Source organism: Heptranchias perlo, chromosome 18 (assembly GCF_035084215.1).
Source record: "Heptranchias perlo isolate sHepPer1 chromosome 18, sHepPer1.hap1, whole genome shotgun sequence".
Classification (NCBI taxonomy): Eukaryota; Metazoa; Chordata; class Chondrichthyes; order Hexanchiformes; family Hexanchidae; genus Heptranchias; species Heptranchias perlo.
Genome location: NC_090342.1, coordinates 58,701,592 through 58,719,249, shown reverse-complemented (window position 1 = coordinate 58,719,249; position 17,658 = coordinate 58,701,592). Strand labels below are relative to the sequence as shown.

General features: G+C 45.8%; 1 protein-coding gene across 1 annotated transcript in view; it reads right to left on the bottom strand.

Moving 5' to 3' along the window:
• The window catches only part of LOC137334897 (F-actin-monooxygenase MICAL3-like), a 173,462-nt gene that overhangs the window by 104,643 nt on the left and 51,161 nt on the right, over positions 1-17,658 (bottom strand). Inside the window, exon 2 of the mRNA XM_067999978.1 lies at positions 7,325-7,667. Coding sequence (XP_067856079.1) covers positions 7,325-7,588 — 264 coding nt within the window. The 5' untranslated portion in view covers positions 7,589-7,667. The remainder of the gene's footprint in view (positions 1-7,324; positions 7,668-17,658) is intronic.

Below are 17,658 nucleotides of genomic sequence, written 5' to 3'. Positions count from 1 at the left end.
AAAGTCAAGGCTGCACAGCAGAGTAGCGATTTAGGTAAAAACAAGCAGAGTGTGTCAGGAAGGGACAGAGAGTTTAACAAAGGTAATGGGGCATTAGTGAGTAAGGTCACATCAGGGAAAAATAGTAAAAAGTTAAAATTATAGGCACTGTATCTGAAAGCACGAAGCATTCCGAACAAGATAGATAAATTAATGGCACAAATCGAGATAAATGGGTTTGATCTAATAGCCATTACTGAGACGTGGTTGCAGGGTGATCAATAATAAAGGATGAGATAAAGACAGTAATGGGAAAGGATCTTAGCTCAGAAAATCAGGATGTAGAATCAGTCTGGGTGGAAATAAGAAATAACTCGGGGCAGAAAACACTGGTGAAAACATAGGCCCTCTAACAGTGGTTATCGTGTTGGACAGTGTAAAAATCAGGAAATTAGAGGAGCATGTAACGAGGGTAATGCAATAATCGTGGGGGACTTTAATCTTCATATAGACTGGGCAAATCAAATTGGCAAAAGTAGTTTGGAGGACGAGTTCATGGAATGAATCTGAGACAGTTTTCTCAAACATGTCAAGGAACCAACCAGGGAACAGGCTATTTTAGGAGGAGTGTTTGCTAGTGCTGTTGGGGAGGGTTTAAACTAAAGTGGCAGGGGGTTGGGAACCTGAGCAGGGAGAGAGAGGAAAGCGTAACAGGAAGGGACAGAAGGTATGGAGTAATAGGTAAAGTGTTAAAAAAGGAAAAAGCAGGAACTAAGCGTCACAAAACAGATTTGAAAGTTCTTTATCTGAATGCACGTAGCATTCGTAATAAAATGGACGAGTTAACGGCACAAATAACTACGTATGGGTATGATCTTGTGGCCATTACAGAAACATGGCTGCAGGGTGACAACGACTGGGAATTAAATATGCCAGGGTATTTAACAATCAGGAAGGACAGGCAGGAAGGAAGGGGAGGTGGGGTGGCTATGTTAATAAAGGAAGGAATCACTGTAATACAGAGAAATGATATTGGGACAAAGCATCAAGATAATGAAACAGTTTGGGTGGAGATAAGGAATAATAAGGGAAAAAAAACATTAGTGGGCGTAGTATATAGGTCTCCTAATAGTTGCAACTCTGCTGGAAGAAGTATTAATCAGGAGATAGTCGGGGCATGTAATAAGGGAACAGCCATAATTATGGGGGATTTTAATTATCATATTAACTGGACAAATCAAATTGGGCAGAGCAGCCTTGAGGACGAGTTCATTGAGTGCATCAGGGATGGATTTCTTGAGCAGTATGTAACTGATCCTACAAGGGGGCAGGCAACCTTGGACCTGGTCCTGTGTAATGAGTCAGGATTAATTAATAATGTCCTAGTTAAGGATCCCCTTGGAACGAGCGACCACAACATGGTTGAATTCCATATCCAATTAGAGGGTGAGAAGGTTGATTCTCAAACAAGCGTACTGAGCTTGAATAAAGGAGACTATGATGGTATGAGAGCGGAATTGATTAAAGTGGACTGGGAAAATAGATTAAAGGGTAAGACGGTACATGAGCAGTGGTGTTCATTTAGGGAGTTATTTTACAACTTTCAAAATAAATATATTCCACTGAGGAAAAAAGGGTGTAAAAGAAATGACAGCCATCCGTGGCTAAGTAAAGAAATCAAGGATAGTATCCGACTAAAAACAAGGACATATAAGGTAGCCAAACTTAGTGGGAGGATAGAAGATTGGGAATTCTTCAAAAGACAGCAAAAAGTAACTAAAGGATTGATTAAGAAAGGGAAGTTAGATTATGAAAAGAAATTAGCAAAAAATATAAAAACAGATAGCAAGAGTTTCTATAGTTATATAAAAAGAAAAAGGGTGGCTAAGGCAAACATAGGTCCCTTAGAGGATGAGACCGGGAAATTAATGTTGGGAAACATGGAGATGGCAAAAATGCTGAACAAATATTTTGTTTCAGTCTTTACAGTAGAGGACACTAAGAATATCCCAACACTGGACAAACAGGGGACTCTCGGGGGGGAGGAGCTAAATACGATTAAAATCACTCAGGAGATGGTACTCAGTAAAATAATGGGACTCAAGGCGGATAAATCCCCTGGACCTGATGGCTTCCATCCTAGGGTCTTGAGGGAAGTGGCAGTAGGGATTGTGGATGCTTTGGTGATAGTTTTCCAAAATTCCCTGGACTCAGGAGAGGTCCCGGCAGATTGGAAAACTGCTAATGTAACACCGTTATTTAAAAAAGGTAGTAGGCAGAAGGCTGGAAATTATAGGCCAGTTAGCTTAACATCTGTGGTGGGTAAAATTTTGGAGTCTATTATTAAGGAGACAGTAACGGAACATTTAGATAAGCATAATTTAATAGGACAAAGTCAGCATGGCTTTATGAAGGGGAAGTCATGTCTGACAAATTTGCTTGAGTTCTTTGAGGATATAACGTATAGGGTGGATAAAGGGGAACCAGTGGACATAGTGTATTTAGACTTCCAGAAGGCATTCGACAAGGTGCCACATAAAAGATTATTACTTAAGATAAAAAATCACGGGATTGGGGGTAATATTCTGGCATGGGTGGAGGATTGGTTATCGAACAGGAAGCAGAGAGTTGGGATAAATGGTTCATTTTCGGACTGGCAACCAGTAACCAGTGGTGTTCCACAGGGGTCGGTGCTGGGTCCCCAACTCTTTACAATCTATATTAACGATTTGGAGGAGGGGACCGAGTGCAACATATCAAAATTTGCAGATGATACAAAGATGGGAGGGAAAGTAGAGAGTGAGGAGGACATAAAAAACCTGCAAGGGGATATAGACAGGCTGGGTGAGTGGGCGGAGATTTGGCAGATGCAATATAATATTGGAAAATGTGAGGTTATGCACTTTGGCAGGAAAAATCAGAGAGCAAGTTATTTTCTTAATGGCGAGAGACTGGAAAGTACTGCAGTACAAAGGGATCTGGGGGTCCTAGTGCAAGAAAATCAAAAAGTTGGTATGCAGGTGCAGCAGGTGATCAAGAAAGCCAACGGAATGTTGGCTTTTATTGCTAGGGGGATAGAATATAAAAACAAGGAGGTATTGCTGCAGTTATATAAGGTATTGGTGAGACCGCACCTGGAATACTGCATACAGTTTTGGTCTCCATACTTAAGAAAAGACATACTTGCTCTCGAGGCAGTACAAAGAAGGTTCACTCGGTTAATCCCGGGGATGAGGGGGCGGACATATGAGGAGAGGTTGAGTAGATTGGGACTCTACTCATTGGAGTTCAGAAGAATGAGAGGCGATCTTATTGAAACATATAAGATTGTGAAGGGTCTTGATCGGGTGGATGCAGTAAGGATGTTCCCAAAGATGGGTGAAACTAGAACTAGGGGGCATAATCTTAGAATAAGGGGCTGCTCTTTCAAAACTGAGATGAGGAGAAACTTCTTCACTCAGAGGGTGGTAGGTCTGTGGAATTTGCTGCCCCAGGAAGCTGTGGAAGCTACATCATTAGATAAATTTAAAACAGAAATAGACAGTTTCCTAGAAGTAAAGGGAATTAGGGGTTATGGGGAGCGGGCAGGAAATTGGACATGAAGCTGAGTTCGGATCGGTCAATGCCCTGTGGGTGGCGGAGAGGGCCCAGGGGCTATGTGGCCGGGTCCTGCTCCGACTTCTTGTGTTCTTTAGATTTGTGGTTGGGATCAGATCAGCCATGATCTTATTGAATGGCGGAGCAGGCTCGAGGGGCCGATTGGCCTACTCCTGCTCCAATTTCTTATGTTCTTATGTTCTAAGTATTGTGTAATGAGATAGGGTTAATTAGTATCTTATAGTAAAAGATCCTCTGGGGCAGAGTGATCATAATATGATAGAATTCATATTAAGTTTGAGAGTGATGTAATTAAGTCCGAAACTAGGGTCTTAAATTTAAACAAAGCCAATATGAGGGGCGAGTTGGCTAAGGTAGATTGGGAAATTAGATTAAAAGATATAGTGGTAGATAAGCAATGGAGAACATTTAAAGAAATAATTCACAATTCTCAACAAATATACATTCCCTTGAGGAATAAAAACTCCATGGGAAAAGTGATCCAACCGTGGCTAACAAAAGAAGTTAAGGATAGTATTAGAGTAAGAGAAGAGGCTTATAACGTTGCCAAAAAGAGTAGTTTGCCTGAGGATTGGGAGAGTTTGAGAAATCAGCAAAGGATGATCAAGAAATTGATTAAAGAGGGAGAAAATTGAATATAAGAGTAAACTAGCAAGAAATATAAAAACAGATTGTAAGAGCTACTACATGTAAAAAGGAAGAGAGTAGTAAAAGTCCCTTACAGGCTGAGACAGGAGAAATTATAATGGGGAATAAGGAAATGGCAGAGGAGTTAAACAAATATTTTGTAACTGTCTTCACAGTAGAAGACACAAAAAACATACTGGAAATAGTAGGGAACCAAGGGGCTAATGAGAGTGAGGAACTTAAAGAAATTAAGATTAGTAAAGAAAAAGTACTGGAGAAATTAATGGGACTAAAAGCTAACAAATCACCTGGACCTGATGAGCTACATCCTAGGGTTCTAAAAGAGGTGGCTGCAGAAATAGTGGATGCATTGGTTTTAATCTTCCAGAATTCCCTAGATTCTGGAATGGTCCCAGTGGATTGGAAGGTAGCAAATGTAACCCCGCTATCAAGAAAGGAGGGAGAGAGAAAACAGGGAACTACAGGCCAGTTAGCCTGACATTGGTCATCGGGAAAATGCTGGAATCCATTATTAAGGCAGTGGTAACAGGGCACTTAGAAAATCATAATATGATTAGACAGAGTCAACATGGTTTTATGAAAGGGAAATCATGTTTGATAAATTTATTAGAGTTTTTTGAGGGTGTAACTAGCAGGGTAGATAAAGGGGAACCAGTGGATGTAGTATATTTGGATTTTCAAAAGGCATTCGATAAGGTGCCACACAAGAGGTTGTTACACAAGATTAGGCCTCATGGGCTTGAGGATTGATTAACAGACAGAAAAGAGTAAGAATAAACTGGTCATTTTCAGGTTGGCAGGCTGTAACCAGTGGGGTGCCACAAGGATCAGTGCTTGGGCCTCAGCTATTTACAATCTATATTAATGACTTAGATGAAGGGACCGAGTGTAATGTATCCAAGTTTGCTGATGATACAAAGCAAGATGGGAAAGTAAACTGTGAGGAGGATGCAAAGAGGCTGCAAAGGGATACAGACAGGTTAAGTGAGTGGACGAGAAGGTGGCAGATGGAGTATAATGTGGGGAAATGTGAAATTATCCACTTTGGCAGGAAGAATAGAAAAACAGAATATTTTTTAAAAGGTGAGAACATAACAAGAAATAGGAGCAGAAGTAGGCCATACGGCCCCTCGAGCCTGCTCCGCCATTCAATCAGATCATGGCTGATCTTCGACCTCAACTCCACTTTCCCACCCGATCCCCATATCCCTTGTTTCCCCTAGAGTTCAAAAATCTATCTATCTCAGTCTTGAATATATTCAATGACTGAGCATCCACAGCCCTCTCGGGTACAGAATTTCAAAGATTCACAACCCTCTGAGTGAATACATTTTTCCTCATCTCAGTCTTGAATGTCCAACCTCTTATCCAGAGATTATGCCCCTTAGTTCTAGGCTCTTCAGCTGGGGAAACAGCTTCGCAGCATCTACCCTGTCAAGCCCTCTCGGAATTTCATATGTTTCAATGAGATCACCTCTCATTCTTCTAAACTCCAGACAGCATAGGCACTGAATACAAGAATTGATGAGTCCACAGAGATTTGAACTCGGATCGCTGGATTCAAAGTCCAGAGTGCTGACCATTACACCATGGATCGGACTTACTCCAGATTTTAATAGTTTTTGGACAGAAATAAAAAAATTTAAATTAAAAACATTTTTTTCTTTTTCTTTCTGTCACTTTTATCCGAGTCTATTAATCTTACCTTGTCTTTATTTCGCTTTCTCTATCTCATTTTATTGTCCATTTACTAACTTTGTCTGGCACTCCCTTGTTGTTAGTTTGCGCGGTTTGTGAATGAACTGCACTTTCTGGTTCTCACAGCATGGCTCAAGCTGATTTCACATTTTCACCTGACGAAGGAGGAAGCCTCCGAAAGCTTGTGAATTTAAAATAAAATTGCTGGACTATAACTTGGTGTTGTAAAATTGTTTACAATTGTCAACCCCAGTCCATCACCGGCATCTCCACATCAAGCTGATAGGTTGAGGGGCCTTAGAGGTTCTTTCACAGCTCACACATCCGGGGAAAGAACGCTGATGTTTATTGAACTTGCAGTTCAAGGAAGTTGCCGCCAAAAAGAACGCAGTAACTTAGTGGGTGATTTTAAATCTAATGAGCAGCAAGCCCTGCTGGTTCATCGCTCAGAGCAATTTCGGGCCCATTCCATTTTCTGTGTCTCTTTTCCAATTTTCTCCACTCCTGTCCTGAAACCGCTGACTCTTTGCTGAGGTACAGTCCTTCGAGGACCAACAACCACCCCCCAACCGCACCCCCCCCCCCCAACCAATGTAAACTCACCCAAGTGGCTATTCTACCATGTGAGCCAGACAGTGATTGTTGACAGTCGACTCAACTGTGGAGGAGATCACCACTGAGCCGGATCCTCTCCTCACCCAACATCCTCACATGTACACTTTCCACCGGGGCAGGAGGGTCACTGAATATCTGCAGTAGGAGTCCTGGATCACTTTTGAACTCCCTCCCTAGCCCAAGGTGATGAGGCTGGTTGTAGCACCTCTCCAATCATTCTGGCTGAGTTCAGCCCAGACCAAGGACTTGAGCTGGGGTCTTCCTGGTTTCTACGGCTCAGTTTAGCACCACTGTGAACCACAACTCTGAAGGCAAAGACAGGGGTTGAAAAAAAACATGGCTGCCACCAGCAAGATTGGCTGAATTGGGAAAGTTGGTCAATTATTTAACTAGGTATCTTTTTTTGTAGCAATTAGTGAAATAGCAGCCTGTTGGAGAATCACATTGGTGAGATCTCAGGATAAGGGGTCGGCCATTTAGGACTGAGGTGAGGAGAAATTTTTTCAAGGGATATGGGGATCGAGTGGGAAAGTGGAGTTGAGGTCGATGATCAGCCATGATCTTACTGAATGGCGGAGCAGGCTTGAGGGGCCCTTTTGCCTACTCCTGCACCTATTTCTTATGTTCTTATGAGTCACTGGCTGGCAGAGGCTGGGTACCAGTGAAACAAACCTGACCCTAGTGTGGGCACAGACATTACTGGCAGTGATGGGCAGGGGTTATGGGGCTGAAGTCTGGAGGAGGTAAGGGAAGGCTTCAATATTACCTTCGTATTGGCACAGGCTGTGTTCTTCTTGTAATCCTTGTGACTGCCTCGTTTGTCTAGTTTTGCAAAGAGCGCTTTTGCTTTCCAGTAATTGAGTTTGGATTTGAGCTTGGGGTAGAAGTTGGGAAAGTCGAGGTTACAGATGCCCAGATTCTCACACAGCTCCTGGTAGCCTTTGAAAGTGCCTTTGCATGTTGTGGCCTGGATGAAGCGGTCAAACAGCATGTGGGAAAGCTCGATGTTTGATTTCCCACTGTCCCCCATGGTCAAAGGGCTCTCCCGAGATGGTCGACTGGATAATTTCTTCTCTTTTCTTCAGCTGACAGTCTCACTCATCATGACCCTTCAGAAAGAAGATCAGAAATAAGTTAGTGTGGATCAGTATCTACCAAATGTCACTCCACTCAAACAGTCCAGCAGAAACCATCCTAAAACACACAGCGGCCCCTTCAACATCAGACTCCCAACTACCAGCTCAGCACCTAGAGGAAAAGAGTTCAGTCACTCCCTGGGTTAATCTCTGTATCTGTTCCTGATGTTAATCCAGCTCCCTCACACTGTGGGGCTCCGTCACTCCCTGGGTTAATGTCTGTATCTGTTCCTGATGTTAATCCAGCTCCCTCACACTGTGCGGCTCCGTCATTCTCTGGGTTAATGGGTCAGTGGGACACCGATCTACACTTTAAGCACCTTTAGCATCCGACTCAGAGAGGTTCAGACATGTGAGGCGTTCCACTCTAACCATTTGTTTCACAGTGGAAGAGGATGCCTCACTGAACCAATAATCCCAAACAGGAACTGCACCTTCACAGCCACCAGCCACATCAGGAAATCATCGCCTTGTGTACAGGAAAACCACAGCTGTACTGCTAACCCCACACAGGCCAGTACAATCAGCTCTCACTCATCCACTACCTCACATTACAAACAATGCTGGACGAAATAGTGAGAACTGCCACACTCTCTTCATTCCCAGGAATGCACTTCCAGATGAGAGCACAGATTCCGAAAGACGGGGGCGGGGGGGGGGAATAAGAGGTAGGCTGGAATATACCAATAATAGTAGAAAATCAAGGGGCAAAGGGGAGGGAGGAACTAAAAACAATCACTATCACGAGAGAAAAAGTACTAGGTAAACTAATGGGTCTAAAGGCTGACAAGTCCCCTGGATCTGATGGCTTGCATTGAGGGTCTTAAAGGAAGTGGCTACAGAGATAGTGGATGCACTAGATTCTGGAAAGGTCCCAGCAGATTGGAAAACTGCAAACATAACACCCCTATACAAGAAGGGAGTGAGACAGAAAGCAGGCAACTATAGACCAGTTAGCCTAACATCTATCATTGGGAAAATGCTAGAATCCATTATTAAGGGAGTATTAGCAGGACATTTGGAGACTCATAATACAATCAAGGAGAGTCAACATGGTCTGACAAATTTATTAGAGTTCTTTGAGGAAGTAACGGGCAGGGTGGATAAAGGGGAACCAATGGATGCAGTATATTTGGATTTCCAAAAGGCATAAAAGATTACTGCACAAGATAAGAGCTCATGGTGTTGGGGATAATATACTGGCAAGGATAGAGGATTGGCTAACTAACAGAAAACAAAGAGTCAGGATAAAAGGGTCATTTTTAAAATGGCAATCTGTAACTAGTGGGGTGCCGCAGGGATCAGTGCTGGGGCCTCAACTATTTACAATATATATCAATGACTTGGATGAAGGAACAGAGTGTCTTGTGGCCAAATTTGCTGCTGTTATGAAGATAGGTGAAAAGCAAGTTGCGATGAGGACACAAAGTGTCTGCAAAGGGATATTGACAGGTTAAGCAAATGGGCAAAAATTTGGCAGATGGAATATAATGTGGGAAAATGTGAAGTCATCCACTTTGGGGGGAAAAATAAAAAAGCAAAATATTATTTGAATGGAGAAATACTACAAAATGCTGCGGTACAGAGGGATCTGGGTGTCCTCGTACATGAAACACAAAAAGTCAACATACAGGTGCAGCAGGTAATCCGGAAGGCATACGGAATATTGGCCTTTATTTCTAGGGGGATGGAGTATAAAAGCAGGGAAGTCATGCTACAACTGTACAGGGTGCTGGTGAGGCCACACCTGGAGTACTGCGTACAGTTCTGGTGCCCTTATTTAAGGAAGGACATACTTGCATTGGAGGCAGTTCAGAGAAGATTCACTAGGTTGATTCCGGGTATGGAAGGGTTGTCTTATGAGGAAAGATTGAACAGATTGGGTCTATACACATTGGAGTTTAGAAGAATGAGAGGAGATCTTATTGAAACATACAAGATTCTGAGGGGACTTGATAGGGTAGATGCTGAGAGGATGTTACCCCTCATGGGGGAATCTAAAACTAGGGGACGTAGTCTCAGAATAAGGAATCGCACATTTAAGACGGAAATGAGGAGGAATTTCTTCTCCCAGAGGGTCGTGAATCTTTGGAATTCTTTACCTCAAAAAGCTGTGGAGCCTGAGTCATTGAATACATTCAAGGCTGAGTTCGACAAACTTTTGATCAGCAAGGGAGTCAAAGGATATGGGGAAAGGGCGGGAAAGTGGAGTTGAGGTAAAAATCAGATCAGCCATGATCTCATTAAATGGCGGAGCAGGCTCGAGGGGCCGAATGGCCTACTCCTGCTCCAATCTCTTATGGTCTTATGGTCTCTTATGGAAAGTAATACCAGTCTTGTTCATCACTGCAAGTAAAGACATAACGTGGGTGAATAAAGCTCACTTGTTTTAAGATCTAGTCTGCGAGTCTAATTGATCACTGGGTCCTGAGCCTGTATCAGCTTGTTACAAGTGGTATCAGATGTGGGATTTTCACACTCTGAGAAAGGCCATGACCCACCATCATGGAGGAAATACTGAGCATTCATGCAGGTCACATTGGCACAACAGGAGCAAACTAACAAGATTCTGGAACTCCAACAAGAAATGAATCAGATCACAAAGGTGAAAGTGGAAAGAGCTGAGGCTGAGATCCCGAATTTGATGCAGAGACTGGTGCTGGGAGGATCCAAGACCACAGACCCACAGTCTATCCAGCCCAACTTGGTATTACAGAAGGTGACTGATGACGATGCAGAGCTTCACCTTCCAGCCTTCAAACCATGTGCAGAGCAGGAAAAGTGGCTAACAGAACGGTGGGCGGGTATTGTGGCTCTTGTTTGTTCGGAGACGCCCAAAAGCCATACTTTGATTTGGAACCGACAGAAGCAGCTGATTACCAGACACTGAGGGAGGAAATCCCGATCCATACTGGAATAACCCCCAGGGTGAGAGCTCGATGGGTTCAATCCCAGTCCGTACTGGAATAACCCCCACGGTGAGAGCTCGATGGGTTCAATCCCAGTCCGTACTGGAATAACCCCCACGGTGAGAGCTCGATGGGTTCAATCCCAGTCCGTACGAGAGTAACCCCCACAGTGAGAACTCGATGGGTTTAATCCCAGTCCATACTGGAATAACCCCCAGGGTGAGAGCTCGATGGGTTTAATCCCAGTCCGTACGAGAGTAACCCCCACAGTGAGAACTCGATGGGTTTAATCCCAGTCCGTACTGGAATAACCCCCACGGTGAGAGCTCGATGGGTTTAAACCCGGTCTGTACTGGAATGACCCCCAGGGTGAGAGCTCGATGGGTTTAATCCCGGTCCGTACTGGAATGACCCCCAGGGTGAGAGCTCGATGGGTTTAAACCCGGTCCGTACTGGAGTAACCCCCAGGGTGAGAGCTCGATGGGTTTAATCCCGGTCCGTACTGGAGTAATCCCCAGGGTGAGAGCTCGATGGGTTCAATCCCGGTCCGTACTGGAATGACCCCCAGGGTGAGAGCTCGATGGGTTTAATCCCAGTCCGTACTGGAGTAACCCCCAGGGTGAGAGCTCGATGGGTTTAATCCCGGTCCGTACTGGAATGACCCCCAGGGTGAGAGCTCGATGGGTTTAAACCCGGTCCGTACTGGAGTAACCCCCAGGGTGAGAGCTCGATGGGTTTAATCCCGGTCCGTACTGGAGTAATCCCCAGGGTGAGAGCTCGATGGGTTCAATCCCGGTCCGTACTGGAATGACCCCCAGGGTGAGAGCTCGATGGGTTTAATCCCAGTCCGTACTGGAATGACCCCCAGGGTGAGAGCTCGATGGGTTTAATCCCAGTCCGTACTGGAGTAACCCCCAGGGTGAGAGCTCGATGGGTTTAATCCCGGTCCGTACTGGAGTAATCCCCAGGGTGAGAGCTCGATGGGTTCAATCCCGGTCCGTACTGGAATGACCCCCAGGGTGAGAGCTCGATGGGTTTAATCCCGGTCCGTACTGGAATGACCCCCAGGGTGAGAGCTCGATGGGTTTAATCCCGGTCCGTACTGGAGTAATCCCCAGGGTGAGAGCTCGATGGGTTCAATCCCGGTCCGTACTGGAATGACCCCCAGGGTGAGAGCTCGATGGGTTCAATCCCGGTCCGTACTGGAATGACCCCCAGGGTGAGAGCTCGATGGGTTTAATCCCAGTCCGTACTGGAGTAACCCCCACGGTGAGAGCTCGATGGGTTCAATCCCAGTCCGTACTGGAATGACCCAGTGGTCACACCGCAGGTAAAGATTACGCAGGCAGAAAGGAAATGGGTGACCGCCAGGCAGAGTAAAAGGACTCGGCAGGTAGAGCAGGAGTCCCCTGGGGCCATCTCCCTCTCAAACAGATATTCTGCTTTAGATACTGTTGGGGGAGATGGCTTATCAGGGGAAAGCAGCAAGAGCCAAGTTCGCAGCACCACGGGTGGCTCTGCTGCACAGGAGGGGAGGAAGAAGAGTGGCAGGGCTATAGTGATAGGGGATTCAATTGTAAGGGGAACAGATAGGCGTTTCTGCGGCCGCAAACGTGACTCCAGGATGGTATGTTGCCTCCCTGGTACTAGGGTCAAGGATGTCACGGAGCGGCTGCAGGGCATTCTGGAGGGGGATGGTGAACAGCCAGTAGTCGTGGTCTATATTGGTACCAACGACATAGGTTTAAAAAAGGGATGAGGTCCTGCAAGGTGAATTTAAGGAGTTAGGAGATAAATTAAAAAGCAGGACTTCAAAGGTAGTGATCTCAGGATTACTACCAGTGCCACGTGCTAGTGAGTACAGGAACAGGAGAATAGACCGGATGAATGCGTGGCTGCAGGGATGGTGTAGGAGGGAGGGATTTACATTCCTGGGACATTGGGACGTGACGGGTTACACCCGAGCAGGACCGGGACAAATGTCCTCGCGGGGGTGTTTGCTAGTGCTGTTGGGGAAGATTTAAACTAGAGTGGCAGGGGGATGGGAACCTGAGCGGGGAGTCAGAAGGGAATAAAGTTGAGAGCAGCAAGAGAGGGGAAGACCCAGGGGAAATTTACAATACAAATAGTACAAACAGTTGTTCAAGAACAAGTGAAAGGGAAAAGCGTAGAGCAGCGGAAAGAAAGTGTACTTTAGGCACGACAGATAAAATAAAAACTAGAAGGCGTAAGGCGATTAACCCAGCATCAAAGCTGAGGCAGGGGGTTCGGAACCTGAGCAGGGAGACAGAGGAAAGCGTGTCAGGAAGGGACAGAAGGTATGGAGTAAAAGGTAAAGTGTTGAAAAAGGAAAAAGCAGGAACTAAGTGTCACAAAACATATTTGAAAGTTCTTTATCTGAATGCACGTAGCATTCGTAACAAAATGGACGAGTTAACGGCACAAATAACGACATATGGGTATGATCTTGTGGCCATTACAGAAACATGGCTGCAGGATGACAACGACTGGGAATTAAATATGCCAGGGTATTTAACAATCAGGAAGGACAGGCAGGAAGGAAGGGGAGGTGGGGTGGCTATGTTAATAAAGAAAGGAATCACTGTAATACAGAGAAATGATATTGGGACAAAGGATCAGGATAATGAGACAGTTTGGGTAGAGATAAGGAATAATAAGGGGAAAAAAACACTAGTGGGCGTAGTATATAGGCCTCCTAATAGTTGCAACTCTGCTGGAAGAAGTATTAATCAGGAAATAGTCAGGGCATGTAATAAGGGAACAGCTATAATTATGGGGGATTTTAACTATCATATTAACTGGACAAATCAAATTGGGCAGGGCAGCCTTGAGGAAGAGTTTATTGAGTGTATTAGGGATGGATTTCTTGAGCAGTATGTAACTGATCCTACAAGGGGGCAGGCAACCTTGGACCTGGTCCTGTGTAATGAGCCAGGATTAATTAATAATGTCCTAGTTAAGGATCCCCTTGGAATGAGTGACCATAACATGGTGACATTCCATATCCAATTAGAGGGTGAGAAGGTTGGTTCTCAAACAAGCGTACTGAGCTTGAATAAAGGAGACTATGATGGTATGAGAGCGGAATTGATTAAAGTGGACTGGGAAAATAGATTAAAGGGTAAGACGGTACATGAACAGTGGTGTTCATTTAAGGAGTTATTTTACAACTTTCAAAAATATATTCCACTGAGGAAAAAAGGGTATAAAAGAAATGACAGCCATCCGTGGCTAAGTAAAGAAATTAAGGATAGTATCCGACTAAAAACAAGGACATATAAGGTAGCCAAACTTAGTGGGAGGATAGAAGATTGGGAATTCTTCAAAAGACAGCAAAAAGTAACTAAAGGATTGATTAAGAAAGGGAAGATAGATTATGAAAATAAATTAGCAAAAAATATAAAAACAGATAGCAAGAGTTTCTATAGTTATATAAAAATAAAAAGGTTGGCTAAGGCAAACGTAGGTCCCTTAGAGGATGAGACCGGGAAATTAATGGTGGGAAACATGGAGATGGCAAAAATGCTGAACAAATATTTTGTTTCAGTCTTTACGGTAGAGGACACTAAGAATATCCCAACACTGGACAAACAGGGGACTCTCGGGGGGGAGGAGCTAAATACGATTAAAATCACTAAGGAATTGGTACTCAGTAAATTAATGGGACTCAAGGCGGATAAATCCCCTGGACCTGATGGCTGAAATCCTAGGGTCTTGAGGGAAGTGGCAGTAGGGATTGTGGATGCTTTGGTAATAATTTTCCAAAATTCTCTGGACTCGGCAAAGGTCCCGGCAGATTGGAAAACTGCAAATGTAACACCGTTATTTAAAAAGGGTAGTAGGCAGAAGGCTGGAAATTATAGACCAGTTAGCCTAACATCTGTGGTGGGTAAAATTTTGGAGTCTATTATTAAAGAGACAGTAGCGGAACATTTGGATAAACATAGTTTAATAGGACAAAGTCAGCATGGCTTTACGAAGGGGAAGTCATGTCTGACAAATTTGCTTGAGTTCTTTGAGGACATAACGTACAGGGTGGATAAAGGGGACCAGTGTATTTAGACTTCCAGAAGGCATTCGACAAGGTGCCACATAAAAGATTATTGCTCAAGATAAAGAATCACTGGATTGGGGGTAATATTCTGGCATGGGTGGAGGATTGGTTATCTAACAGGAAGCAGAGAGTTGGGATAAATGGCTCATTCTCGGACTGGCAACCAGTAGTCAGTGGTGTTCCGCAGGGGTCGGTGCTGGGTCCCCAACTCTTTACAATCTATATTAACGATTTGGAGGAGGGGACCGAGTGTAACCTATCAAAGTTTGCAGATGATACAAAGATGGGAGGGAAAGTAGAGAGCGAGGAGGACATAAAAAACCTACAAGGGGATATAGACAGGCTGGGTGAGTGGGTGGAGATTTGGCAGATGCAATACAATATTGGAAAATGTGAGGTTATGCACTTTGGCAGGAAAAATCAGAGAGCAAGTTATTATCTTAATGGCGAGAAACTGGAAAGTACTGCAGTACAAAGGGATCTGGGGGTCCTCGTGCAAGAAAATCAAAAAGTTAGTATGCAGGTGCAGCAGGTGATCAAGAAGGCCAACGGAATGTTGGCTTTTATTGTTAGGGGGACAGAATATAAAAACAGGGAGGTATTGCTGCAGTTATATAAGGTATTGGTGAGACCGCACCTGGAATACTGCATACAGTTTTGGTGCCCATACTTAAGAAAAGACATACTTGCTCTCGAGGCAGTACAAAGAAGGTTCACTCGGTTAATCCCGGGGATGAGGGGATGGACATACGAGGAGAGGTTGAGTAGATTGGGACTCTACTCATTGGAGTTCAGAAGAATGAGAGGCGATCTTATTGAAACATATAAGATTGTGAAGGGGCTTGATCGGGTGGATGCGGTAAGGATGTTCCCAAGGATGGGTGAAACTAGAACTAGGGGGCATAATCTTAGAATAAGGGGCTGCTCTTTCAAAACTGAGATGAGGAGAAACTTCTTCACTCAGAGGGTGGTAGGTCTGTGGAATTTGCTGCCCCAGGAAGCTGTGGAAGCTGCATCATTAAATAAATTTAAAACAGAAATAGACAGTTTCCTGGAAATAAAGGGAATTAGGGGTTACGGGGAGCGGGCAGGAAATTGGACATGAATTTAGATTTGAGGTTAGAATCAGATCAGCCATGATCTTATTGAATGGCGGGGCAGGCTCGAGGGGCCGATTGGCCTACTCCTGCTCCTATTTCTTATGTTCTTATGACCCCCAGGGTGAGAGCTCGATGGGTTCAATCCCGGTCCGTATTGGAATAACCCCCACGGTGAGAGCTCGATGGATCGATCCCGGTCCGTACTGGAACGACCCCCAGGGTGAGAGCTCGATGGATCGATCCCGGTCCGTACTGGAACGACCCCCAGGGTGAGAGCTCGATGGATCGATCCCGGTCCGTACTGGAATAACCCCCACGGTGAGAGCTCGATGGATCGATCCCGGTCCGTACTGGAACGACCCCCAGGGTGAGAGCTCGATGGATCGATCCCGGTCCGTACTGGAACGACCCCCAGGGTGAGAGCTCGATGGATCGATCCCGGTCCGTACTGGAATAACCCCCACGGTGAGAGCTCGATGGTTCGATCCCAGTCCGTACTGGAACGACCCCCAGGGTGAGAGCTCGATGGATCGATCCCGGTCCGTACTGGAATAACCCCCACGGTGAGAGCTCGATGGTTCGATCCCGGTCCGTACTGGAACGACCCCCAGGGTGAGAGCTCGATGGATCGATCCCGGTCCGTACTGGAATAACCCCCACGGTGAGAGCTCGATGGATCGATCCCGGTCCGTACTGGAATAACCCCCACGGTGAGAGCTCGATGGATCGATCCCGGTCCGTACTGGAATAACCCCCACGGTGAGAGCTCGATGGGTTCAATCCTGAGCCTATGAGATGGGGAAACCTCCATCATCACAGACCTGATCCACCTGGCCCGGTGATGGCTGCAGCCCGAGCAAATCACCCGGTGAGGATGGTGGACCTGGCTGTCGTAGACTGGTTCATCCGAGCCCGACCCCCGACATCAGGAGATGGGTTGGACAAGGAGAGTCGACGGACACCCAGAAATTAGTGGCTGTCGTAGAGTGGCAACTGGCAGCGGAGGAACTGGCTCACGCTTCAGAAGTCGTTTCTTCCAGGGCCCTATGGAGCCCTCCTAGCCTGGAGAAAGGCGGAAATCCAGATAAAACTGTACGGGGGAAGGGGGGTGCTGAAGTGCAGCAAGAAGCTGTGAAGGGACATTGTAACATCTTCGATAGCAAAATTAAAAATGTTAATCGGCTGTTAAGGTGTTATCGGTGTGATGGGTCAGGGATATTGCAAGATGATGTCCTAACAATGGGGAACCTATCGACGGTAGTCCAGAAACCAGAACCCAGCCCCGGGGAGAATTATTCAATTGGCCCAGTGCAAAACCATGAGCCATGTGGAGGCTGCTCATTTTTTTTTTAAAGCTTACAAAGTTAAACAGTAAAGAGGTCACTGCACTGACTGACACCGGTAGTGCCTTGACCAGGGCATATGCCAGTCTGGTCCAACCTTCCCAGTTATTTCCTGGGTCCAAAGCTGGGGTATGGTATGTACATGGGGACGTGTGGTATTACCCCTGGCGCGTACACGGGGACGTGTGGTATTACCCCGGGCGCGTACATGGGGACGTGTGGTATTACCCCGGGCGCGTACACGGGGACGTGTGGTATTACCCCGGGCGCGTACACGGGGACGTGTGGTATTACCCCCGGCGCGTACACGGGGACGTGTGGTATTACCCCGGGCGCGTACACGGGGACGTGTGGTATTACCCCCGGCGCGTACACGGGGACGTGTGGTATTACCCCGGGCGCGTACACGGGGACGTGTGGTATTACCCCCGGCGCGTACACGGGGACGTGTGGTATCACCGCTAGTGTGTACATGGGGACGTGTGTTATCACCGCTAGTGTGTACATGGGGACGTGTGGTATCACCCCTAGTGTGTA